The sequence below is a fragment of the Phytophthora ramorum genome (genome assembly GCF_020800215.1).
Source record: "Phytophthora ramorum isolate Pr-102 chromosome Unknown Phyram_PR-102_s0011, whole genome shotgun sequence".
Classification (NCBI taxonomy): domain Eukaryota; phylum Oomycota; class Peronosporomycetes; order Peronosporales; family Peronosporaceae; genus Phytophthora; species Phytophthora ramorum.
The window spans coordinates 1,650,714-1,677,126 of record NW_027150657.1 but is presented as its reverse complement, the minus strand read 5'-3'; the positions used below and the strand labels follow the sequence as shown (position 1 = coordinate 1,677,126).

Sequence of the window (26,413 nt, the reverse complement as noted above, 5' to 3'; positions counted from 1 at the left end):
CCGACAGCTTACAGTCCGAGTCTCCAAACTCCTTGCTCCCAAGAGCACGTAGCAGAGCGACACACATGTCGTCACGCGCATACGCAGCGCGGATCAAGTCCGTCACGGACGACGTCACAGTCGTGACATGTGATAACTCATAGTCGTGTCTGCGGGACAGCGCGTCCGCAAACCCGTTCTGCCTGCCAGGCTTGTACTTCACCTCGAAGTTGTACTCCGCAAAGAAGGAGAGGCAGCGGGTCATCCTCTGCGAGAGGTGAGGCGACTGAGTCGCAGTGCGTAGTGACGCATGATCAGTAAAGATGACAAATGGCTTAGAGCCTAGCAGGTGAACCCTGAATTTGACTAGAGCATACTTCATTGCAAGTAGCTCCTTGTCATGAACTGGATAGTTCTTCTCTGCAGCTTTAAGCTGGCGAGACTCAAACGCAATTACGCGTTCACGCCCTTCGATGTCTGCTTGCAGCAGTGCACACCCGATGGCAAAGTCCGATGCGTCACAGACGACACTAAACGGACGATCGGGGTCTGGCAACGCCAGGATCGGCGCGTGTAGGAGACTCTCCTTAACTGCCTCGAAGGCAACTTGATGCTCGGTGTCCCAGGCCCACTCCGCATCCTTCTTAAGGAGATTGGACAATGGCCGAACCATATCAGCGTATTTCTCGCTGTACTTATGCAAGTAGTTGGCGAGGCCAAGCCACTTGCGTAAGTCCTTTTGGTTCTTGGGAACCGGCCAGTCAACAATGGCTTTGACCTTAGCGGGATCCGCTCGAAGGCCGCGCTTTCCGATGAAGCACCCTAAGAAGGGGATCTCTTCAGCACCGAAGATGCATTTGGATGCGTTAGCGTACAGCTTATAAGTGCGCATGCACTCAAGCACCGCTCGCAAATGGCCTATGTGGTTGTCCACATCTGACTTCCCGTGCTCCGCACGACTGTGGACGAAAATGTCGTCGAAGTATGTCTGTGCATACGCCCGATGGGGCCGGAAAAGCTGCGTCACTAGACGATTGAACGTCGCGGGCGCGTTCGACAGCCCCTGGGGCATCCCCAACCACTCGCAGAGCATGCCGCTCGGGGTGCTGACCGCTGTCAGCGGAATGTCGCTCGCACGCATGAGCAACTGGTAATAACCATCGACTAAGTCGAGCGCACTGTATGCTGTGCATCCAACCATGTTGTTCTGGTGAACATTCTTCCTAGGAATAGGCGTCTGCGCCGGAATGGTGGCGGCATTGAGCTTATTGAAAGCGTGGACAATGTGCCACTTGCCGTTTGACTTTCTGACACAGAATGTCGGCGTCGAGTGCGGAGACTTGCTCTCGCGCACCATGCCCGCCTCGTGTTTCGCACGGAAGAACGCATCAATGACGTCACACTGCTCCCTTGGCAAGGGCCACTGCCTCGTTACGCAGTATTTGGTTTCAGGGACCAGGTCAATCTCATGACGCACGCCTCGATCTGGAGGTAGGCCAGAAGGCGGATCGTTGGAAACGACATCTTGGTATTCCTTAACCAAGGGATAGTACGGATCTGAAGGATCCTTCAGGATCGCCGATCCACTACGCGCACTAAGCGCCTGCTTCGTGTGTTTCATCCATAAGGGACGACGAGTTCAACTCATCTTCAGGTCGTATAATAGCGACCTCGGCTAATTCGCCCGCCTTTAAGGCCTCGCCGAACTCGGCAATTGACATTTCGTCCAGCTCTATCAGAGAATCTGCGGCGGGAACAGCCTCAAGGCTGACGTTGCCAGCGACCTCGCCGGTCACTCCATTAACGAGTGTATATAGCTGTTCGCTATCCACCACTCCCGACACTTGCTGTGTCATAACAGACGCTTTGCGTCTCGCAGCTGCCACACGGCGTCGCTGCCGTCTCCGCGCGGAGACCATACGCCTCGGGGAGGCCTGCATATTCACACCAAAGGTGTCCTCATGTGTTTCCACCTCTTGTTGCTTCATCGGAGCGTCGACGTCAAACTCGACATCCGGCGAGGAGCTGCATAGCTCGCAGTCCCCACCCAGTGGGTTATGTGCCACTCCACACGCATCATTAGGGCTGGGACCAGGATGCCTCGGCTCGTGGCCGATCGCGCCATTGTTGGCACGCAGCGATTCTTCGCCATCGCGGCGCTCACCGCTCAGCGGATAACGTGCCGCTCCACGCGCATCATCAGGGCTATGCCCACGATGCCTCGGCTTTCTGCCGACCATGCCATCAGCGGCCTGCAGCGATGGCTCGTTATCACAACGAGTCTCGCTCAGCGGATTACGTGCCGCTCCACGTACAGCCCCTTCGGGACTCTTGTCTACGACATCATGAGTGTCAATCAACTCCGACACGCCGATGTCCAGCACGTTGACCGTCTCGGTCCAGTGCTCGCGCCAACAGCGCTTTGGCTTCCTAGCAGAGGTGGGTTCATGACTCGCCAAAGCTTCACCAGGAGGCAACCGCGTAGCGCCTAAGATCTTAGACCTCCAATCAATCCATGGCTCATGGCGTTCCAGCCATGCCATGCCCAGGATGAGATCATATCTCGAATCCAGGTCAAGGACCAGACAGCGTTCAACGCTATCGAAGTCCAGAAACTTCACGCCAAGGTTCACAGGAACCTTGGGCACCGTAACGCGGGTTCCCGTCGCGAGACGGACAGTGATAATATCACTCGTACGCGCTACCAGCGCCTCGGCATACTGCCGACTTCCTTCCATCGTGGAGCGTCGAGCATAATTGCCCGACGCTCCCGAATCGATCAATATCGTCCAAGGCTTATCAAAGCCCTTCACGGTCGCTTCAACGACCAGCAAGCCCGGCTTGCATACACGTTCCGTGTTAAAGAGCACGGTGCTCTTCGGGGCTAAGCCCTGCTGACCTCCTTGCTGAGGCTCAACAGAACTTAGTTCTTCCCCAGTAGGCCGCCCCGCGCCTACTGAGCGTTGACGTTTCCCCGCCACGAACCAGGTTTCTGGTAAGAAGCAGGGCTTCGGCTCGCCGGAGTCTGGCGCTGCTTACGCAGCGGGCAACCTGGTCGCAGGTGCTGGGTGCTACCACACACGAAGCACCGGCGGATACCGATGCGCTGCTCGGCAGCAAGAAGCTCAGCTTCTTTGTCTTCAGCATGGCTGAGATCCATCGGCTCGGGTCCACCCGAGGAGCCGGCGGCTCCGGATGAGTTCGTCTGCGACGTTCCCCACCCGGCTCGGGCCGACTTAAAGTTGAACTCGGCGTTCAACGCCACGCTCACTGCCTCTTCAAAAGAGGTGGGGTGAACTCGGAATACTTCCGTTCTGGCCACGCCAGTGCGGAGGCCTCCCATGAAGATGGTCACCGTGACCGCCTCCGGAAGAGGGTCCGCAGCCATACCGGCAATAAGAGTTCGTAACTCTTGGACGAAGTCCACCAACTCCTTCTTTCCTTGGCGGGTAGCCAGGAAGCGTGATCACACGCGATAGGCCTGGTTAGGCGGCGAGAACACTCGCGACAGCTGAAGCTTCAGCTGCTCCCAGGATGGGAACGCGCTGTCCACCGACGTGCCACACGTTCGGGCCCACTCCCGGGCCCGGCCACCCAGCTTGGACACGGCCAGCGCCACGCGCTGTTGCTCCGTCTGGAGTATGGCGGACGCCATGGCCATCTCGACCTCTCTAATCCAGAGCAGGAGATTCTCTCCTTCCTTGCCTTCAAAGGTCTTCACGCTCACCATGAGCGGCTTAGCTCGTGGGGCTCCATCCGATGCCGGCTTGGGCGTCGTAGGCGCTGTCACAGCCGTCATCTTCTGTTGTAGATGTTCCAACAGAGCATTCTCATAACTCGAGAACGCCTCCAGACGCGCATTAATCGCGTCGGGGCCTTGCGAAGCAAGATGAGCCACACCTTCCGGGCCCAACAAGGACATCAGCTTTTTAAGCCCGTCCTGTTGGTTCGGGGGTAAGTGGGCAAATTGCTCCATCCTCACAGAGGGACAGTCGTAAGACTCAGGTGTAGGATTGACTACAAGTGCTACCAAGTGCAGCGGGGCTGCCGTAGCTTGCGTCAGAGGAAGACGTAGACTCTCATAGTCTTAGTTCGGTTGTAAATCTAGGTTCTATACCAGAACCAAGTACAGTCTGTAGATATGCGATCTACAGACTCCTAGAGTTATTAATACCTTAAGTAAGGCTAATAGACACTAGACTTCAAAACGTGAACTGATTTTTATTGTTGTTATTCGCGGCAGGGCCGCCAGTGGGGTGAATGTATAACACTCACTATCTACCATAGTGGAGCCTAGTAATATGCATGACGGGTGGCTGTGAGGCCACCAACCTAAGTCTCGTGTACACACACCAACTTGGGTGTGCACACCATTTGTGTGAAACACACTATTCGTGTACGATACACTAACGGGTACGTGTAAACCCCGTTACATTTGCAACCGTCCGCACTGCTTGCAGCGTCGGCTCTGGGAGCCGACGCGCCTTCTTTACCTCTACGCCTAACGGCGGAGTGTCTTTCGACAAGTTGTGTGTCGACATTACCTGTCGACACGACCGCGTCGCCCCGGATGCTTCGAGACCCTCTCGAATCCGATTGAATCAGGCCCTGCTGATTCGTTTCACATCTTCTTCCAACGACTCTCGCAGTCGTTGGCGGTCGCTTGGGGTGACCGGAGACAGCCGCATTCCGCGCTGTCTCTAGTGGAGGGTCGCATGCACCACGCGATGCATGTGCTGCGCCGACAGAGCCATCGCTCTCTGTCGAGCTGTTGCTGCTCCCGAAGTGCACGATCGTGCGCTTCGTCCAGTCGATCACCGGATCATGCCGTGCAAGCCACGGCATGCCCAACACCATATCGAACTTATCGTCCAGTTCGAGGACGATAAGCTCGTCGACGAACTCCTTCTCTTGATAAGAGAAGCGTACGCGTACGATACGCTTCTCGGTTCTAACAACGACACCCGTTGCTAGCCTCACTTCCAATAGACTTCGAGGTGTTTCCACCTCCTCGAAGTCAAGCCTTGGAAGGCTCTGCAGTTGAACAAAGTTGTTCGACGCTCAACAGTCCACTAGAGCACGAAGCGACTTCTCTCTCTTCGAGCTTACCTTCAGGATGACAAGGTTCGGCTTGTCATCTTGCTTCATGCAGTGAGATTGATTCTCACTGGGGGCAGCGATCTTCATTCCAGCGTGTCCGATGTCGACACGCTCGACCGCATCACCAGCAGGACGCCCCGCGCCTGCTCGTCCCTCTAGTTTTTTTATTGCCCGTGACGATACCCAGTATCGCCACGACGGCTCCTCGCCGCGCGCACAGGTGCTGTGCACTCGCGGGCGTAGTGACCGATGTTTCCGCAGCGGAAACAACGCACATTCGTTGATCCACGACGCTGCTGGGAACCAGCAGCGGTCGCACTCGAGAGGTCCATTGGTTCGGGACCTCCCGACGGCCTTACCACCGGTCGTGGCATCAGCCGCGGGGCGTTCACATGCAGTTTAGCCTGCCGCGGGCTAAACTCTTCTTGCATTGCAAGCGCAATTGCAGCCTCGAGAGTATTTGGATACTCTCGGAAGAGATAGGTCTTCACAGGCCCATCTCTAAGGCCTTTCATGAACGTGACGACCTTTGTCGACTCATAGATTGGGTTGGTCACGACGAGACCAAATACCGTGCTCGTTGGGCGTAAGCATGCACGTCATGCTTGCCCTGTTGCAGATCGAGGAACTCCGCCCTCGATCGGAATTCGTTCTGCGGGGGCTCAAACGCTAGTTTGAGCTCTTCCTTGAAATCCTCCTACGTGCTAAAGCACGTAGGGTCTGTGAGTCGGCGTCCGTACGCCCAACTCCTCGCTCGTCCGCCAAGACATGACATGGCGAACGCAACCTTCGACAACGGGTCGACGATACGTCGAGCCGCAATGGCAGTGTCGACCTCGACAAGTCAACGGAGGAGAGGTTCGCCCTCTCTTCCAACGTAACTGCTTACGTGGAGTTTCAATGACTCCACGCGCGGTGTGGCCGATGGCGACATCGAAGCTCAAGCAGTGGTTTCACGCTGTTCCTTCACGATGAAACCTAGAGCAACACCATGTTGCTCCATCGGCGATAGCGTTCGCAACATCGTTGCTACCGCCGCTTCTTCAATGACTGTTGACATGCCTCCCACTCTGGTTCCGACAGGTGGGGGGCAGTCTGCACGCGCAACATGCGTTGCAGACGTGTTTGGGCTACCCACGGACATGTTACTGTCCGAGGGCAGGTTCTCAGCCCCGCGTTCGTATTCCATACGAACGTGTTCTTAGTCGGTCGTTGGACAGACTACAAAGTGCTACCAGGTGTAATGGGTCTGCTTAGACCCACTACTTAAGCTTACACGTGTGCGCACGTGTAGGAGGAAGCGTAGGAGTAATTTACTTAAGTTCAGTATACTTGTATCCACAAGTATACTTAAACCAAGATAAAGGAACCGAACGATAGCTTTGGTGCCAAATGAGAACTGTATTGATTGTAAATGGGGCTTCCTCCTAAAACTGATATTTCTAATGAGAGGTTCTGCCATTGGATGGCTGGCAGAACCCCTATCTATTGAATGACTCTCATTGGTAGAAAGGTGTTACTTTCTACCAGTCATATGTTTTTGCTATGAATGTGGACCACCCTGTGGAGTGGTCAACCTGAATGTATCCCTTAGTGCATGTTGCACTAAGGTAGGAGGTGAACCGAATGTGTAGCCCGCTACACTCTCTCTTTTCTTAATTAGTGCTTACTATGGCTATGACCAGCCATTGTCGTTGGCAATCTCTTGTTGCTGCGCAGAGAACGATTTCATCTTTCGGGCCATAATAATCGTGGCAGACAATATTGCATGTCCTCCGTGAGTTACGGTAGTACTTATAGGATTTCCGAAGTTTAATACCGGAAAGAACTATGTTTTCGTCAAAATGATGCCTTAGGCAAGATGATGCCAACTTTCGAAGCGTCTTTCATGTTGGGCGTGGATGCTTCGAAGCTATTGTGACATTTGTCGAAGGCAAATTGCCTATATGTCGCAAGGGCAATCCGTATCCATTAGGCAGGAATCGAATTTGTTTACTAAGAGAAAAAAGTAGCTCGTGTGCACTGCTATCTCACATCGCGTGGAAGTCTTAAAGAAGTGTGCCAAATGGTTGGTGTCAGCCACCCGCTTATTAACTCGAAATATACATTTTTTGTATTGTGAGCGAGAGTGCTTCATATTTTAACCTAAAAAATGTATCTGAGTGGTTTGAGGTAATACCGTGGTGTGAAGCCGTGTGCGGGATTCCAAACGTAGCTGCAGCTATCGAAGGAACGCTCATCAAGCGATCTCGTCCAGCGGCGTATGAGGGTGGTTCTGCAGGAAAGGATTTCCTGCTTACAGTGTAATGGCTCTCATGGATGTCAGCCTGGCCGCACTCACCAACCTCGAGGAACTGCAGGGCTTCTTGGCTCGTGATTCCGCATCAAAGGACAAGATCAAGCGCCTCGTAGCCTTCCTGGACGATGGCGGGCCGACGCCAGACAAGAACGACAAGCTCGCGGCGGCCACTGGCGTGTATGTTCAACAAGGCGCTTTCAAGGACACGCATCGTCGTGGAAACGACATTTGTAGCAGTTGAAGGAAGTTTCCAGATACTAAGACGAGAACTCGATGTGAACAGCAACGTAGAAAACAAGAAAATAGTCGCAAGTTGCTTCATGTTACACAGTTTCGCTCTAACGCACGAGCGAAGCACACTAGTGGAGCTGGCTATCTTTGTACGGGGTGAATGCAACAACAGTATACTGGAATAGTGAATAGGAATTTACCTTAGTGTCATCATTAAAGTAATACTTATCAAGACTGCCTCCGTCACTGTAGCTGCAACTGTGTCAGCTACTGCATCCAGTTTGCCTTGATTTTAGCAACCCAATTTCCAACTTCGGCGATGGTCTGGCGCACAGAAATCAAGTCTCCTTGTCGCTAGTTCGCTCATATCCGGTGTGGCCGGCGTATCCATGATATGACCCACAAAGTTCGAGACTGATGACACCAATGTCGACAGATCGCGGTCCTTTTAAAACCGCTAAACAGGCACGTCCTTAGCAGGGAGAAGACTGATAGTCGCCTGCCAGGTTTGGACACAGGTGCTGAAACCGGCTGCAGGGCAGTGCCACTGTCCTCAGTTGTAGTGCCACAGACGCTCGGGACACTGAGCGTCGTATTCGTGTCAACATCATCTCCGCTCTGCTCTATATCTTCGCTATTCGAGCCGCTTGGACTAGCGATGCAGAAAATAAATACTGTAGCAAGCTTTTTCTCACTCTCAGCAACAGCATTACTATTGAGGTCCCTGAAAGTCCCCAAACACTCTGTAATCGTATCCCAGTACACAGGGTAAGCGATAACATCTTCTGTATTGTTGCCGGTATAACGTTCGTGTGTCTTCCTTCATGAGGTTCTGAGTAATAGATGAATAGCGTCAAAACCACAACAGAACCACATATTTGCGGATAAAATTAACTTACTTTGTCTTGCGAAGTAAGTGCCTTGGGGCGGCTGCGGCACGAATCCCAGTCTCACCATGAGTTTAACCGTGACACCACCACCTCCCAACTGATTTCCTTATCATCTTTATAGCACTGATTAAGAAACCCGGCAAGGATGCCCTCGGTTTGGAAGGGAAGTTTCAATAGTTCGATGGTCTGTAAACATTAGTTGTTATTACAAAATCCTCATAATATCGACGCAATTATGGCTGCATGGTGCACCTCGTTCACGGTTCAATTCGCGGAGCGCTTTTTGCGCTGTCGCACCGACCGGACATCCTGGAAACTTGCCATGACTATCCTGGCCAAGACAACAGTTAGTCAAGAATCGAAATCAGGCCCTTAGACTGCGTTTGGCTGCTCTTTGGCAACTGGGCGGTCAATGGCTTGTTCTCCTTTAAAAATTGATATCGTTTTGTATACTACAAGCTTATTCCAGAAGCTCCTTCTTTTGAGTTGATATTGTGGCCAACGGCTATTCCGTAGTTATTCAGTAAACAAAACAGCCCCTAATGACATTTTGTATATCCAGACAGTCCAATTAGCAAATGAGTACTACGTACTCATATAGTGAATCCGCACCGCTGAGTATTTGTAGAAACAGACAGACTAGTTTTACTCGCCGCAGCACATATCATGTGCTGGATATGGCACGAAGCGCTGCACAACCAGCAGGTAAGGTGTGAGTTGCATTCGTCGTCATTCCAAGCGCCAGGATCTCCAGCATGAGCGAGATCAAAAGCAAGTAGCAGGCGGTACAGGACGGGGAGCGAACACGTAATGCAAAACTCACTCAAAGAAATTGAATGCTGTAAATATTCTTAGCGATAAGGACATGCCGTCTATACTCGACAAGTTTTACAACCATTAACCTCGCCAAAACGTAAAATCAAGCGCAAGTGAATCTACGTGGGTACGAGACATGGCGCACATTAAGGAAATATCAACATCTGCTTCAACCGCCAGTCTGAAATCAGAATGAAAACAAGGCACAGGGACAACGATATCTGCAGCAGGCGACATAGGGTTTGTGGGATGGGTGGATTCGCTGCGTGGGGGAGGTACCAAGACTCATGTTGCAGTTGCAAGCCCGGGAAGTCGCTAGTGAGGAAGGTGTTCCTGAAGGAATTTATTTGGGTAGCTAGAGCTGGCGACAAGGATTTCGTGTTTTTCCCCAGAAAGTTGAGAAGACTGCCGGAGCTTGGCACTGACAACGTTTATAACGCAGATCATAGTGGGATGTGACTTAGATATTTTCCCAAGCAAATAGTCAACAAAACCGGACAGAATACCACCTGGTTTCGGCGCGCTGGAATAAACAAACAGCGGTTTACTGTTATGTTTCTCATTCAATCCACCGACATGCAGCACGGCCCGCTTTACGTTGTGAAAACAGACTAGTCTTAAATTCCAGAGGTTGCTGAATACAACTACATTGCTCAGTATGGATTTAAAGGTATGTAATGAAAATGACCCAAACAGCTGAATATGTACAAATCAATGGCAACAGCTCTGCTTGGAGGAATCCAGATCTCTCTGTTTCTTTTACAGACTATCATTTTGCAACCATAGACGAGCCAGTACTTGTTATGTTACTTTGGTATGTTTTACAGCGCACTGGACTGCTGAAGTCGAGAAGCCTGTGGATCTACTTATTGTGCACTTGATTTCCGAGAGGATGCCACGAATTTTAAACATCTCAAAGTGGACAAGGACTCCAAATGAGCGCAGGATGTCCCTCGTTTGTTTGGTGTACCTGAATCGCGATTCGTACTTTTGTTAATTAGTAAACAATATATGATGTCGTTTCATACTAGTGGCAGTACCGTAATAACGGCGAGCATGCAACGCACGGCGATCATGCAACATTTTCATAAACAAAATCTGTTGCATTACTTTTATTCTAGGACTACCACCTTGTGTTGCAGTCGCCTGCATGACCACGAGCGCGGACACGTCGATGTGGCCGCCGTGTTGTTCTTGGCGCTGTCCTCCAAGCTGCTCGTGACCTTCGTCGCTAGCTTCTGCGGCGCGCCCAACGGACCACTACGCCCTCCTTGCTGCTAAGAGTGACTGACGTAGTGTGCGCCACCTAAATCTGGGCGGCGTAGGTCCACATTGGGGAAAAGGTCCACGTTCCGGGTAATTTCAGCTGACAGGTCCATATCCGGGGAAATATAGATTTGGGGTGGTATTTGCCCCGATGCCACATGGATGCTTGTGGGAGTTTTTTTGCGTTCGCAACACTTTTACGTTTGCACTTGATTTCTACTTTTTACGATGTTGCATGCCCGCCGTGATTTACGAAAGCACATGTATTTTCTACCCTTCTAGTAATCGAGAGTCCTGTCCGTCTGCTCGTCTGTATGTCCTGCACCTATCCACCTGTTTTTTTTTCTACCTTTTTGCATATCTTCTGAAGGCTCTGTCCCATATTAGGTCCACTCACCCTATCACATTGCACCCCTGTCCTGACTGCCAAAACTATGCTCAACACTACGAAAATGACCGAGCGTTACGTTTAAAATCGGACTTAACCGCGGACAACTGCCACACTGACTGCGGTCGGTAGCACGATCCCGACCGTGTTCGCGCTTCCGATTGGACACATGGAAAACATTTCTCTAGGCCCACGAAGCAAACCGATTGGTTGAAAACCGAACGGTCGACCCTGCTGCGATTACACAAATGACAAAAGCATAACAAAACCTGCCGTGGAGACTGCAAACCGGGCGCAGTAGCAAGTGCTTTTTGTAATAGGCGTATTAGTCGATGGGTGCTGCTGACTAACGCGTGCATTACCACAGCTAATACCGCGCAAGATATAAGACGAAGCTATGCACTACACGTGTACGGTGTTTTGGCAGCATAGGTATATCAATATTGTGTGTACTCCCACGTTATTGGTCAACATAAACGATATACCCGTATAATATACACTACACACCGTATTATACACTATACATTATGCACTATAGTCTATAGGCGCTATACAGGGCCGTCCGCTATACGCAATACACGGTTGTGAATTATCCACTATAGGTGCTATACAAATTTGTCCGCTATACGCTATACAGGGCTGTGCGCTATAGGCTCCAGACTGTAGGCACTATACACTATACATGTTTGTGCGCTATATACTTACTGTGCTGTATACTTACTGTGATGTATACTTAATGCGCAATACACGATACACTATCTGATTTGTGAGCGATGCATTATGCAGTATACACTATACAGAGTTGGGCGTTATACATACGCACGAGTGGCACGACCACGACTCGACATTGATACTGCTACTATACATCACAATTTCAGGATACACTCTGCGACAAGATAAATCACCCACCCTCGTTTGAGGGCACAGCTCTGTCAATATTACGCGTTAGCTATTGCTGTTTAGATATGATGCTTCTGTCACCAATAGACCAACGTGGTTTGTGCTAACGATTGCAATTTCGCCGCGTGCGGGGGACCTCCAATACAAAATTCCATTTAAGCATAGCGACACATTAGATCACCCACTCGAAGCATACAAAAATCAAGTATAAAAGAATGACGGTAATTTCAATAGTGCGTCTTATTGCCTTTCTTATCTAAGACTTCGATGCATCTGCGTGGCATGGAGTCAATGAGGGACATCAGCAGTGCATGAGGAATGGATTCCCAAGCCGCAAACAATGCAGCCTTCAATTGAGGCACACTATCAAATTGTCTTCCATTTGCATACACTCGCCTACTCATAATGGACCACAAATTCTCAATAGGATTGAGATCTGGGGATTTTGATGGCCAGTCGAGCAAGCGAATATCTTTCTCAGAGAAAAACTCCTTGGTGCGCTTTGATGCGTGGATGCTTGCATTGTCTTGCTGGAAGATAAAGTCGATACCGTAGTTTAGATGAGCAAAGGGGAGGAGATACTCGGAGACAGTGAATCCGAGTTCTGCCTCCCCATAAGAATCACTACCACGCGAGTTGAAGCCAGCCCAAACCATGACAGATCCGCCACCAGCCTGGCGCCTCTTGGTCTGGCGGGGTGGCTTGCGCAGGTCTCGTCAGTAGTGCTGGAAGCCATCGGGTCCATCCAGGTTCCACTTCTTCTCATCAGAGAAGGTAATGGAGTTACAGATGACCCCGGTGTCCTTGCACAGTAGCATGGCGCTGGCCCACGCTTTGCGTTTCAGCATGTCCTCGGGCTTGAGGGGGAGCGTGTTCACCATCTTGGTGTACATCTACCAGTCCACCCTTGCTAGGGTGAGCTGGATGGTGCGCACTGAAACGGTGAGCTGGAGCTCCGTCTTGAGCTGGGCAGCCGACAACATGCCCTTGGCAGCAGCGCGGATGAGACGGCGGGTCTCGCGGTCAGAGAGTGCCGGGGCAGGCCCAGGACGCTTGGCTTCTTGGTGTGACGCGTCTGATGGTGTATGTGCAGCGCCCTGTGCTCTTCGCAACAGCACGGGCGCTCAGCCCAGCTTCTTGTAGCCCTTGGATACTGCCCTTTTCGCGCTCGGTCACCCGAGGCTTCTTCTTGCTAGCCTTCTTCATCTTTGGAAAATGATCCGCTCCACTGCACCCAGAGTAGCGATCTCGCAGCGCCAGTCGCTCAAAATGCCAGTTGCACGCCACTCATTTTCCAAAATTACCGTCATTCTTGTATACTTGATTTTTGTATGCTTCGAGTGGGTGATCTAATGTGTCGCTATGCTTAAATGGAATTTTGTATTGGAGGTCCCCCGCACGCGGCGAAATTGCAATCGTTAGCACAAACCACGTTGGTCTATTGGTGACAGAAGCATCATATCTAAACAGCAATAGCTAACTCGTAATATTGACAGAGCCGTGCCCTCAAACGAGGGTGGGTGATTTATCTTGTCGCGGAGTGTACTAGGTCACGCGTGATACAATATACACGAAGTAAAGCTCGATTAGGATTAGTTGACGAAGTCTACATGTCAACGACGAGTATATGTTATACGAGCGCAGTCAACAACAGCCACGGCCGCTTTGCACACATTACTGCGTGCTATTCATTGCCACGGTGTGAGATCGCCAGACGTGATATATTGTATGAGCGCGCTGCTACACGCTGAAGTATCACTTGGTAATTTAGCGCTGACCAAGGTAATAAGTGGCGTGCTCATTGCGTGCGTGCTGCACTTCACCATGGAAACTACGAAAGCTGTAGTGACATCTTCATTGCGCGCGTGAGTAGAGCACGAATATTTTTGAGCGCACACAACAGCGCGCAGACGAAGTTTCGCAATCTTGGAAGTATTACCCAAAAGGCGTTGGAAGGTAGACACTAAAGAATTATGCATGGTTATTGGGAGGGCATGTGCAATATAGTCCATTGCACTCAGACCCACTCAGTGTAGTCATGAAGGACTATAACCTTACATAGGCTGCAAATATGCACACGTAAGCTGTGGTCTGTGCGATACGTACGGTACAGTCTGCAAGGTGCTATAAGCAAGTGGTCGATGAACTATACGGGCTACGAGAATCCTGTAAGTTAGCTCAGATCATGTATCCCGCAAGCGCTAACGGCGCGTCGAGTTTGCTTAACACGTAATGCGGGTTACCATAAATCGTGCAGAGGCGACATTGTTCTATAAGTTTCACATTATACAGCTGCACCGAGGCACGCAGTTGGTGCACAGAAGAAATAGCTGGTCACGATGAGTGCAGCTACTGCAACATATATTGAGCCACGGGCAATTTGCTCACGCACGTAGGCCTCGCGCAAGCGCTCGCGTGCCGTTAAGTACGCTATGAGAGTATGAATGCCTTAGCCTCAGGGACTGAGCACGGCTAAGCCTGACGAGATAACTCGTGCACGGAGGCACAAATTCCGCGAACGTTAACTGTTTGGTTCTCACGTTGCAAAGACAAATAAAATATTGCTAAGAACTCGACTATCATGGTAGTCAGTAAATACGCCCTATTGAGTGTAGCGCTCCAGCATGCAGTAAATTACGTAAGATTATCCTATATTCAAGGTTTTTATTATGATTTTAATGCAGCAATATAAATCGCCGAAGCAAATTGTAGGAGAAAATCTACCCCTCCAACAAACCCCGCCCATAGCGTCCGCGTAGTGGACGCCCAGAGTGCTAGTGATCCTTTTTTGGTACACTTTAATTATGTGGACCACCTGGGTTCGTGCTCATTATTATAATATGCCGTTTCCAAGGTTTCGTACACCAACTTGGTGTTCCACCACACCGCTCAATCTTTGCCTGCACACGTGGAACTCTTGAAAGGGGGCGATCGGACGTTCCTCCTGCCGCTCAAGATGCAGCAGCCCAACTACCCGCCGCGCGGATTTCCGGGCCAGGCCCCTCCCCAGCAACAACAGGCGCCTCACAGCGGCGGCGGATACGTGCCTCCCAACACCGGTGCGCGCGTCAGCCAGAGGTGTATCGTATCTTGCCACGTCGGCAATTAACCGTTTCCCGTTACGTGATTTCACAGGCTTCCAACAGCAGCAGCAGCAGCCGATGTCCCAACCCACAGGTGCGGCAATTAACCGTAACCTTATCACAATTTCCGCTTAACTATCTTTTTTTGCGGTCTGGTGCAGGCAACTTCCCCAGTCGAAGCTTCCCGGGAGTGCAGCAGCCTCAGGCACCTCACTCAGGCTTCGGCGGTCGCTCGGGCTTCCCTGGTCAGGCCCAGCAAGTGCCCGCCCCAGGTTCCCAAGGATCCTTCCGGCCAGGCCAGGCCGGGCCGCCCGCTCCGGGCTCTCAAGGCTCTTTCAGACCCGGTCCGCCGGCCCCTGGCTCGTTCGGGCCTGGTCAGCAGCCGCCGCCAGGTTCTTCAGGTCCGCTATCGTCTGGTGGCAACAGTGGAGTCCCGCAGGTGAACCGGGGACCCCCCGGAACTGCGCCAGGACGCAGCGCGTACCCGGGCCAAGGCCCACCCGGTCCAGGTTCGTTCAACAATGCGCCACCCGCAGCGGGGGGACCGCCGTCATTCCAATCTGGTCCTCCTGGAGCTCAGGGACCGCCACGCCAGCAGTTTCAGCAGGGACCTCCTGCTGGAGGTCAGCAGTTTGGCAATGCGCCGCCACCACCTGGAGGTCGTCCAGGGCCCCCGCAATTTGGCCAGCAGCAGCAAGGACCGCCGCCGCCGCAATTTGGCCAGCAGCAGCAAGGACCACCCCCGCCACAGGGAGGAGCAGCGCCGTACCTTCAGCCAAACCGTAATGCTGGACCGTACCCGCCTGCACCTGGAGCTGCGGCCCCTCCTTACGGCGCACCTGGAGCTCCGGGAGCTTATGGACAGCCACAGCAGGGAGGTTATCCTCCACAACAGCAGCAGCCTCAGGCCCCACAGGCGCCGAAGCAGCGGATTGACCCAACCCAGATCCCACGACCTGTCGTCGCGGCGGAGCGTGTGCAGTATGTTGCCCGTGGACACACTGTGACTATGCCTCCGCCGGCATCGAGCGACTATGTGTGCGTGGACGAAGGATGCTGCAACCCGCGTTTCATTCGTCCGACCCTGAACCACGTTCCCGCGACAAAAGATCTGCTGAAACAATGTGGTCTGCCATTGGCTGCGGTCATCTGTCCACTTGCTGACTTGCAAGAGGACGAGCTGCCCATTCCATTGGTGGACTTTGGACCCACGGGTCCGCTGCGATGCACTCGCTGTGCTGCTTACGTGAGTTCATTTACCAAGTTTATCCAGGGTGGTCGCAAGTTCGTATGCAACATTTGTCAGCTTAACAACGACACCCCTCGCGACTACTACTGCAGTGTGGACCAGTACGGCAAGCGTCGCGACATCCAGGAACGCGCAGAGCTGTCACGCGGCTCGGTGGAGTACGTCGTGCCTGCTGCTTACACTATCCGTCCGCCACAAGAGCCCATTCTGGTTTTTGTTCTCGACGTGTCGCTCTTTTCGTTCCAGACTGGCCTAGCAACGAGTGCGCTCCAGACGATTCAATATTTGCTTCCATCGATGGCGCAGAACAAGCGCAAGAAGGTGGGCATTGTGACTTTTGACACGGCCGTGCACTACTACCGGATGGACAATGGGTCTTCTTCCATCTCGATGAGTATCTGCCCCGACATTGACGACCCAGTGGCACCGTTGCCTCCTAGTAGCTGGCTGGTTTCAATGGACGACCCCGCCGCAGCTGATAAGATCACGGAGTTGTCGGATGTAATCACACGCTCATTCGAAAACACTACAAAGAATCAGTCGGTGTCGGGTGCTGCACTGTGGAGCGTGGCCGATGCCCTGTCGGTTTCAGGTGGGCGAGTAGTGCTGCTACACGCTGGTGCGCCTCGTGTGGGTGTTGGCCGAGTGAAACGTGAAGAGGTGAGCGGTGCTTACGGCACTACAAAGGAAGTGGATCTATACACGCCGGAGGAAAACAACGCGTACGAGGCTCTTGCTCGCCAGTGTGCTGAGAATCACATCTCGCTCGACGTGTTCTCAGTTGCGAACACATTTGCGTCGTTGGCTGATGTTGGTCGCCTGTGCGAGTTGACCGGTGGCCGTGTCCAGTACATGCCTCAGTTCGAAAAGGAGCCTTCGAGTAATCGACACCACCTTACCAGCATGCTGCAACGGCTTGTGGACCGCGATGTTGGCTATGAGGCTGTACTTAAGGTGAGATGCAGCGCAGGACTGCGGGTGGAGCACTCATATGGAAACTTCTTTAATGTTCGCGGTGGCAATGCATTTACGACGGATGAAATGGAGTTTGCTGTGATCGACCAAGACCGTTCGATGTGCGTGACGTTCGCGTACGACGAGCCATTGGCTGAGGGCACAGATGCGTACATCCAGGCGGCACTGTTGTACACACGTAGTGACGGCTTGCGCTGTGTGCGAGTGCACAACTTGGCGCTGCAAGTGGAGCCTCTGCTGTCGAACGTGTTCCGTTTTGCTGATCTAGACGCAACCTGCTCCGTGTGGCAGCGCTCAGCAGCGCGCCAGTTTGTGGACAAGCAGCTCATGCGTGCAACGCCTTTGGCAGTCAAGGAGTCGCTTGTCGACCAGTGTGTGACTGTGTTGTTCAATTACCGCAAGTATTGTGCGTCGTCTTCGTCTTCGGGGCAGCTCATCTTGCCCGAGTCGCTCAAGCTGTTGCCGCTTTACACGCTTGCTACGCTCAAGAGTCGTGCGCTTAGAGGAAATCTCGTGGGCAATCCTCCGCGTGGATTTATTGATGTACGTGCAGACGAGCGAGTTATGATGATGGGACTGCTCAACAGCCTCCCCGTGGAATTCTGCGTGTCAGCGGTGTATCCCAAGCTGTACAGTGTGCACGATCTGGCAGACGATTGCTGTACGCTGGACGAGGATGGCAAGTTTATACTTCCCCCTCAACTTCCACCGACGGCCGAAAAGCTGGACGAGGAGGGCATTTTCCTGCTACACTCAGCCATGTGTTGCTACATTTACATTGGCCCCAAGGCGTCACCCGAGTTGCTACTCGAGCTTTTTGGCGTGGACCATGCTGACACAGCCGAACAGACTCTGAACCTATTCGAAACGCTCGACAATGAGCCTCCCGAGACCGATGGTGATGGTATGAGCGCTCGTGAGCGAGTGCGCTCGCTTGTGGAGTACCTGAATTCTACCATTCCCATCTCACAGCCGTTGGAGATTCTGAGTAAGAACGACTGGCGCGCTAACCGCTTCATGAGCGCACTTGTAGAGGACCGCACGCGCAACGACGTATCCTATGTCGAGTTTCTGGTTCAGGTGCACAAGAAGATTCAGTACAAGTTCCACTAGACCTGAAATGAGAAAGAGTGTGCTGACCGATTAGGTGGGGTGAAGGACGATGCGATGCGAAGGAAGCTGGGCATCAAGTAGAAGACGAGGCAGCTTAGTCTTTCTTGCTCGTCATCAAATACAGTGCGTTTTGGCAGCATTGTTGTGATTCTCAGTGTTCAGTTATAGACATAGGCGACGTAGCGAAGATTTCACCATTTACTTGGACAGTGCGGTGGTGATTCCGCTGTCATCATATTTGCCAATGCAACTCCTAAATCCATGGCGTCCATCCTTCATACATGACGCAGAGGTTGTCGGTTTTCGTAGACTCGTCGATAAGCCACGATGCTTGCTGCTCCACAGTCAGCACGGGAGGAGCATCAGCCATTTCCGTCACCGTGCCGGACAATTTCTCCTCGATACGTTTGAGAACTTGCAGGCCATACTGACTCTTTTCCTCTACGCTTTGACGAGAGTTGACGGCCAGATCATACGAACTGCTGTCACTGTCACTGCCATTAGCCAACACAACACTGTTTCCTGACTCTAAGGCGAGAGGCGTGTCTCCGGTTTCACGCTGCTCTTCTTCTTCACCTTCATCAGGCAGGAAAACCCCTCCACTTGTTTGGCACTTCTCATCTTCCGCACTTGAAAATCGATCCGCCATTTCAGTTGCTTCGAAAAACAGCTTCACACACCCGCGTACGAGATCTCGACCCTTACGAGCAAAGACACCGGGTTTTCATCAGGCGTGCCTTCGGATTCAGGCTGACTCTTGACTACTTCAAGTGCCTCAACCAAATCAATCAGAAACTGAAGAAGTGGAGATTCGTGTCCACTACCAACTGTCAACAGTTTGTCGGCATCTGCATCAAATTTCCGCAACGCAAGATCAATTTGACCGACCGTCTCTCGAAGGGCAGCACACACCTCCCCGTGTCTTTCGAGCACACCTTCCAGCTGCTGCAGGTGGTTAACTGACCGAATGCTGCGAAGTAGAATCCTTACTAGACGATCGTTTTCCATAAACGTGTATCCTGGCACCACTGTGGGGGAAGAATGCCCGAAGACAGCGAATTGTGTTGCTCAGTCTGCAGTTGTCGTTGGCGACGGACGCTCTCCGATCCTGTAGTTGCAGCACCGGCTCGGTTCGGTTTTGAAGGCGTCTTAAACTTGTCAAACCCCTTGAGCAAGTGACGCATTTCCTTCACATATGTGCCCAGCATCCGTGCAGTCTCCCCTGCTGCATTTTTGTATTGATCACAAAGGCTGCGGAGCTCGAACTCTGCGGAGCTCTTAGTCGAAGCGAGGGCGCCGTGTATGGTCTGTTTACGCTTTATGTCATCTTGAAGTGCAGACACACAAGTATCGAGATCGTCAATCACCTTGTTTGATGATTGCAGCCTCGACGTAGCTTTTGACACTTCTTGTAGAAGGTTTCTCCCAACAATATTCACTTCCAGCGTCATTTGCGCAGCCTCCGGCATAAGCTCACCAGACGATGTCTCGATAACACTAATTCCCTGAACGAGATCCGCCAAAGCCCGCCCGTAGTCAAACAGTGCCACCACCTTACTGTAGTAAGTTTGGACGTGTTCATGCAAATTCTCGTTAGTAGATTGCTCATCAGTGTGAAGAGCGCTCAAGTTCGAGGCAAGGTAGTCCATTTGCTGCGCCAATTCCAACACATTTGCTTCGACAGCAATTTGATCCGTGAGCAAAGCATTTAGATAGGGCACTTGTGATGACAAGAATGTGAGCAGCTGAACTTGGTTTAGGTTCGGAACTTGAGCCAAATCAGTCACAATTGATGGCTGGACAGCTAACCATGATGCATATCGAACACGTCGTTCATGTTTCTTTCGAAGGGCCGATATTTTTTGTGCCCACGAATTCGACTGGGATACAATCCACTGCTGAGTCCACCACGCTTTGCAAGCATTCATCAGTTTCGTGATAGTTTTGCAAACAATATCCGCTTGTATCTCCGGCATCTCAGTTGTATGACTCAGGGTAGATGGCAGTATCTCCAGGATTTCAGAACTGTAAAAGGTAGTCCATTGTGAACTCAATGAATCCGACTTGAAATCATCAACAGCAGCAGTAAGAGGTTGGTGTTTTAGCCCGGGAAAGTCAAATTTCCACTCGGAAGATATTATGCTGGAAAGCTGGTATCGCAGTAACGTTATCAGCCAACCGGAAATAAAACTGTTCATATGCGTAGACCAAATTGCGCGCACAGTTTGCTCCGTCACGTGCTTCGAATGATCCACTCCCGTTACGTTATACGGTTTGATGAGGCTCAGCACCAATTCAATCCAGCTGGCGTTGGCTGAGCTCTTTATACGTTCGATTTCTTCATCTACCATTACCGAAGCCTCCTGCAACGAGTCGACAAACAACGCGATCTTCTGAAGCACCGCAAACGCAGCAACAACGACGTTGTGGACAGCAGGGTGCTGAGTAAGCAACTTTTTCAAAGAAGAGCTTTCATCACTTGATGCAGCAGAAGATGATATCTCCACCACGTTCACCAAATGTTGCACGTCACCCGATGTAACCACGGTCGCCTCAATTAGCTCCAATATTTCAAGCGGTACATTTTCCGGTCGCCGATCATGAAGATTGGATATGAACTCTTCCTGGAATGTGATGGTGAATGATCGCACGCTTTGTAGGATATCGATGAATCCATTTGGACCCTTCCCAGAATCACGATTAGTGTCTTTATGAACTTTTTCATGGACAACATCCAATAGGTCGGTCGCTCGAAGCCTCTTCATGGAGCCCTTTGGTGTCGACACTAGTTCCAACAGCGTTGTGGAGGCACAAGATATAGCCACCAGGGCCTGGAATCTTGGATGAGTTGTCAGATCAGGGGTGAAGGCATCACCAGCACCTGTACAAGAGCTTAAGGGCCCGTCGGTTAGGTCTCCAATCGCTTCAATTATCCAAGACGCCCCGGCGAGCTTCATAAGTCGTTGACCTTGAGCATTCGATAATTTCATCACAGATAGCTCGTTCGAGATGTCCTGAAGGAACTGATCCACTTGCGAATACAACGGTGACTCTTCTCCGCTGGAGTTTAGATATTCCTGGTGTGGGTTACTATCGATATTCAGCTCATTCAGGCGACGCAAAATCGAGGTCGATTCAGCAATATCATCTTTAGAAGGCATAGCTGACGGGAATGACGTCGTGGAAGCATCCCCTTCAAAACAACCTCCGACCAGTGCACGTACGCACTTGGAGCAGCGCTTCCACCATGTAAAATATACATCCTTGTCTGCGACCTTCATCTCTGAATCCAGGTACGCATCCAATTCTTTTCGCCAGTGACCGTATGAAGTAAGATATGGTATTAAACAAGTCGACAGCCTTTCAATCTCGAAACGCAGTCGTGTCACATCCGTATCAACGAATTGGCACTTGGACTGAAGCGTGTCGAACAGTTCTCTGTACTGACCAGTATATTGAGACTCAGCCAATACCTTCCCAATTGAAGCATGAACCGTCTGGAAAGAAGTCAACTCAACTGCCCGTACCACAGAACACAATTCAGTCTCAGGATCAGACTCAGCGAACATAATACTCTTTTGTCTCCAAGTCTCGATTTGTCTGTGTCTTGTGAAGCACTCATCCGCAAAAGAACTAATTTTCCAGACATTTCGTTAGCCTCAGCTGCAACAGCGTCCACGTCAGCACGCTTTGCTCGTTGGGCACTCTGCAAAGCAGAAAGCTCAGTCTCAATTTTTGAGACTGCTTTGAGAAGTGCTTGTTCCTCCCTCCCAAGAGAAATTAATCGCTTGCGCTGCTCAAGCAATTCATCAAAAGGCACTTCGCCTCCTCTAAGAACTCGGGTAATTATGTCTGCAAACTGATCATATTGGCGCCCAAAAGATATAGTGTCTTGGCGTCGTTCTTCTGCACGTGACAAGAACAAAGAGAGGTTCACGTTCACCTCCAAACGCGCCTTCAAGTCTCCCGAGCGTCCTTGTCGTTTATCCTCGGCAATCCAGTCGACAAGTGGACTATACACGAACGCCTCGAACAGTGTCAGCAACGCTTCACGTACATCATCGGAGCGTACAACACGTAAAGTTGTCTCAAGCGCTACACGAAACCTTCCGTCCACACCCGTGAACCCAAGCGCATCCTGCAGCATGGGCGTCAGTCGGAATGGCACAACTTCTGGTACCTTCAGCCTACGCCCCTTGTCAAAGCATACGTTGTGGTCGATATGAACAATGTCTCCACTGTTAAAGCACAACAAGATGTTGTCCAAATGCCGGTCTCCCAGTCCAACAATATATCCTAAAACTGACATCACGGCGAGGGATTTGCTCAGCCGTGCACTTTTCGTCCAGCTCTCACGTAAATCTTCACTTCGAAGGAGGATTTCCTGCTGGAGCACATTTCGAGGCCGCTGAGCAACCAGTTCCTGGTAAACCTGCTTTAAAACGGGAACCGGCCATTGAGCTCGGTGATTTGGCGAAACATTTGCAATCCCGTGCTGCTTCATCTTCGCGTAAAACTGAGCTGTTGGTGGTGGCGCCTGCAGCTGTACCGAAGATGATGCTGTTGGATCTTGAGCAGCCCTCCCACCGACTGCTAGTTGCTCGCTACGGGATGTATATACTTGAAAGAGTGGGACGACGTCTGGCACCATTTGGATTAAACCAGCATTTGTAGACAGCGGTATGACACTGTAGTTTTTCGCCGACAAATCTCGAGCAACAGCAGCATTATCAGCGCGTAAAAAGTCATTCGTCACTCTTAGAAACTGCATGATCCGCTCGTCCAACCGCAGATCTTCGCGGGCTTTCAGCAAGTATTTGTATGTTTTTCCATCAGATCCAATCAGTTCCAACGATTTCGGTTTGGTTTTCGTTCGTAGAATGATTACAGACGAATCAACGCGATGAATCGTTATGATTCATTCTTTCTGGAGAACGCACCAGGCATGTTGGTTAGCGTGAGCTGGCGCGAAGTCGAAGCCATCGCCGGCGATATAGCATGAAGTGGTAGTTGATCCCTTCGTCCTGAGGCACTCACCAAAACCTTCAATAATTCTGCAAAAGGTTGCCAAAGCTCCTGTGGACTTTTTGCACCCGATCCTAAGCCTGCCCGCTGTTCTGAACTACAGCACTCACGAAAGTTCCCCATGGCATTTTCGATCAACCCCCCGTAATCACTCAGAAACTTGCGCTCGTGGGGTGACACAGTGTGCTGGTCACGAGCGCCGCCACACGTTTCTCTCCATAACCTTTCAATTGAGACTAGAATTGGTTTCATAATTGCCACCAATTTTCTATGCGCTAGCTCGTCCTTTTCTTTAATGGAAAGAGTTGCATTTTTCTCCACTCGCGTAGCCTCCTTTTCGAGAGTACTCGACCGCCGAGCCACATCGGATGATAATTTCATAAGCATGCTGATCCAAGCTTCGTCCCACAAAATCGATATTCGACGAAGTTCCGAAACAAGCAACCGCACTCCTTCAACTTGTCCAAAAGACACCTGTTGCAGTTCTTGCAGAACCGCACCAAAGGTGTTTCTTGTATGGCCTTGCTCCTCGTATCGATTTGAAATATTGTCTTCCATGGAGTCCACAACCGCTGGATACACTATTGAGTGGGGTGAATGGTGCGCCAAGCGTTTCAGGATGAGGCATACATGAGATGAGACTGCAACGACCGGATGGTGCGCTCGAGCGATCAGTTGAGGAACTACGGAAGTCCATGGAGCTACTGGTCCGGTCGACAGCACATTTTCAAGCGCTGACATCACGTCTCTTTCTTCTCCATACGTCGTCAGCAGACCCAACAGACGGAGTGCGACCACGGTAATCTTTTTTCTTGAGACGATAGAGTCCCCATCATTAAGGAGGGCAGCTAAGTATTTTCCGTAGCCACGAGCAGCCATCACATAAAATCGTAGGGCCTTGGAGTGGCAATCTTGTTGTAGCTGTACCAAGCAATCCACAGCATTCATGTCATGATTTGGTGGTGCTTGATCGACACACATTTGGCGGAAGGCATCTCCTCTGTGACGAATGAGTTCGCCATTATCCAAGAAACGACAGAAAGCACGAATGACAGAATCGCGATCTAATTCGGCAACACCAATCTTGTCTAACAAAATGCCCATCTCCGATTCCTCTGATGGATCCAAGCTGATGTATCCATTCTGCTCCGCAATCTGTGCAATTTCTTGTTTCCCTCGATTGTAGCACCAATCGCTGTACTGAACCCATGCCTTGGTAGAAGTCGGCATAACCTTGATGGCAGTTTGTAGACACTTGTGCGCTGCTGTATCTTGGAGATCAAATGAAAGAGCCATGTCCACAAGTTCATGATTGAGATCACTGTTCATCGAAAGATCCTCCAGTGGATAGTTGAGGAAGCGTGTAGTAGTTGGCGACAACAACTCTGTGTCATCCGCTTTATTAAATGATGCGGCGAGGTGCAGTAAGGATCGAACACAAATTGATTTTTGTCCGGCACAACTGCTGTCTAATCCAATGGATGACAAATTCGTTTCACATTGTATCTCGAGGAGACGACGTCCTTCGTCTTCCATCCCAATAGTCTCGAGCAGCTTCGCTTTCTCATAGCTTACGGCCATCGAAGATACATCATTTACACCTTTGATTACCGCGGCTTCTGTCAACAGACTTCGAGCAAAATTGAAATTGTGTTGCTTCCGAGCCAAGCTGGCTACACTCGCGAGATGCAAGCAATCAGCATCAGCACTCCCATTTAGTTGATCGCCCCTTAACCAGTCCGGACTACGCGTACAAAACGCCTGGCTCCATAAAGTTGAATCGTAAACTCGGGATTGAGTCTGAAGCCTTCGGTTAGAACCTCGGTCTGATGATGCATGTCAGTAGGCGACTGATTCTTCTTAGAATATCCAAATAGGCGAAGGACAGTTTCCTCCGCTTCTTCCCAACTTTTTCACCCGCATAACCATTCCACGGCGCTGGCTGCAGTGCCAGTGGGGTCAAAGCAGCCTTTAGTCGGTTTAAACCAACAGTAGCAGCACCCGACACAGTATTTGTTGGTTCGTCGCTTCTAAGAACGTTCCACAAACGCAGCGCTAAGGCTGCTCGTTTCGTCAAGTCGCTTTCAAGCTCATTTGTAGTCGCGAGCCTTCCATCTGGCACACTCACAGATACCTCCAAAGTTCGGATTGTCTCAACCTCATCGCTCCATTATCGCCGCAGTCGAAAATTGCCTGAATCCCCTCAATAGGGCGATCACAATCCGCTAGAGACCGAACAATCTCTACAAACTTCCCTACAAACTGGCGCAACTTAGCCCATTGGCGCAGGGCAGCATAGCATTTTGCGCAACTTTTGAAGCACCCTAGCAGCACAGGAGGCGCGAGTCGAAGATACAGCATTGGAGATTCAAACAACTGTGTAGTGTTGATGCCTTGCGAAGAAAGCGAATTGTTTTGGATCGACTCAAGCACGGGCTCTAGCAAGACCTCGTATTCTGTCACTGCGTCTTCGTATCGCATCTCAGCCTCGTGGCGCACTGCACTCATCCATCGGAAAAGTGGCAAATTCCACTGCGCCTTCTCAATGCTCATAACATCGTTCAGTTGAAACCAGTTGCTCATCACAGAAGAAAAGATTCACCCCACTTTTGGAAACCGATAATGGAATCGCCATCTTTTGCATCGCTGTGGCACTGACATAGCAAATAGAGTGCAATGTCCAAATCTTTCTCCGCCTGCTTTAATTCCACGCTTGCCTTTTCTGAAAGTCCACGTGATGCGAAAGACGTCATAATTCTAGTTAGCTTGCTGTAGCAGGCTGTCACCAAAGCGTGACTATGATACCGGCACAGCTCGTACGACGACCCATTGTTTGCCATATCCAGTAGTAGTGGTCGTATCCGATTGAGCCAGTCATCACACACAACTTTATTCGCACGGAAGAAGAGCACGGTTTTGTATGCGTCGCTCTCTGGATTGCTTAAATCCTCATCTGTAGTGCAGATAGCATGAGTTATGCCTGCTTCCAACGCGCTCATAAACTCTAACAGTATCCACTTGGACAGCAGATTTGATCCCACGGAAGAAACACTACTCACAACCTCATGATGCTGGTACGACCAACCACTTAGACCTTGT

At 51.1% G+C, this 26,413-nt stretch overlaps 6 protein-coding genes across 6 annotated transcripts; 2 read left to right on the top strand and 4 right to left on the bottom strand.

Moving 5' to 3' along the window:
* Positions 1 to 240: 240 nt before the first annotated feature.
* KRP23_11292 (Retrovirus-related Pol polyprotein from transposon opus) lies at positions 241 to 1,336 on the bottom strand (the record flags this gene model as incomplete). Its single annotated transcript, XM_067881826.1, has 2 exons — positions 241 to 265; positions 357 to 1,336. The coding sequence occupies 2 exons, from the start codon at positions 1,334 to 1,336 to the stop codon at positions 241 to 243; spliced, it is 1,005 nt and encodes a 334-aa protein (XP_067741104.1).
* A 238-nt stretch (positions 1,337 to 1,574) lies between these two features.
* Positions 1,575 to 3,367, bottom strand: KRP23_11291 (uncharacterized protein; the record flags this gene model as incomplete). The annotated part of the gene is made up of 2 exons (XM_067881825.1): positions 1,575 to 2,932; positions 3,019 to 3,367. 2 exons carry the CDS (start codon positions 3,365 to 3,367, stop codon positions 1,575 to 1,577), a joined length of 1,707 nt encoding a protein of 568 aa, XP_067741103.1.
* Positions 3,368 to 3,445: 78 nt separating this feature from the next.
* KRP23_11290 (uncharacterized protein) lies at positions 3,446 to 3,955 on the bottom strand (the record flags this gene model as incomplete). The annotated part of the gene is made up of 1 exon (XM_067881824.1): positions 3,446 to 3,955. One exon carries the CDS (start codon positions 3,953 to 3,955, stop codon positions 3,446 to 3,448), a length of 510 nt encoding a protein of 169 aa, XP_067741102.1.
* Positions 3,956 to 7,394: 3,439 nt separating this feature from the next.
* Positions 7,395 to 7,619, top strand: KRP23_11289 (uncharacterized protein; the record flags this gene model as incomplete). Its single annotated transcript, XM_067881823.1, has 1 exon — positions 7,395 to 7,619. The coding sequence occupies one exon, from the start codon at positions 7,395 to 7,397 to the stop codon at positions 7,617 to 7,619; it is 225 nt and encodes a 74-aa protein (XP_067741101.1).
* A 7,206-nt stretch (positions 7,620 to 14,825) lies between these two features.
* Positions 14,826 to 18,289, top strand: KRP23_11288 (Protein transport protein Sec24-like; the record flags this gene model as incomplete). The annotated part of the gene is made up of 3 exons (XM_067881822.1): positions 14,826 to 14,928; positions 15,005 to 15,046; positions 15,114 to 18,289. 3 exons carry the CDS (start codon positions 14,826 to 14,828, stop codon positions 18,287 to 18,289), a joined length of 3,321 nt encoding a protein of 1,106 aa, XP_067741100.1.
* Positions 18,290 to 18,542: 253 nt separating this feature from the next.
* Positions 18,543 to 18,938, bottom strand: KRP23_11287 (Serine/threonine-protein kinase SMG1; the record flags this gene model as incomplete). Its single annotated transcript, XM_067881821.1, has 1 exon — positions 18,543 to 18,938. One exon carries the CDS (start codon positions 18,936 to 18,938, stop codon positions 18,543 to 18,545), a length of 396 nt encoding a protein of 131 aa, XP_067741099.1.
* Positions 18,939 to 26,413: the final 7,475 nt, after the last annotated feature.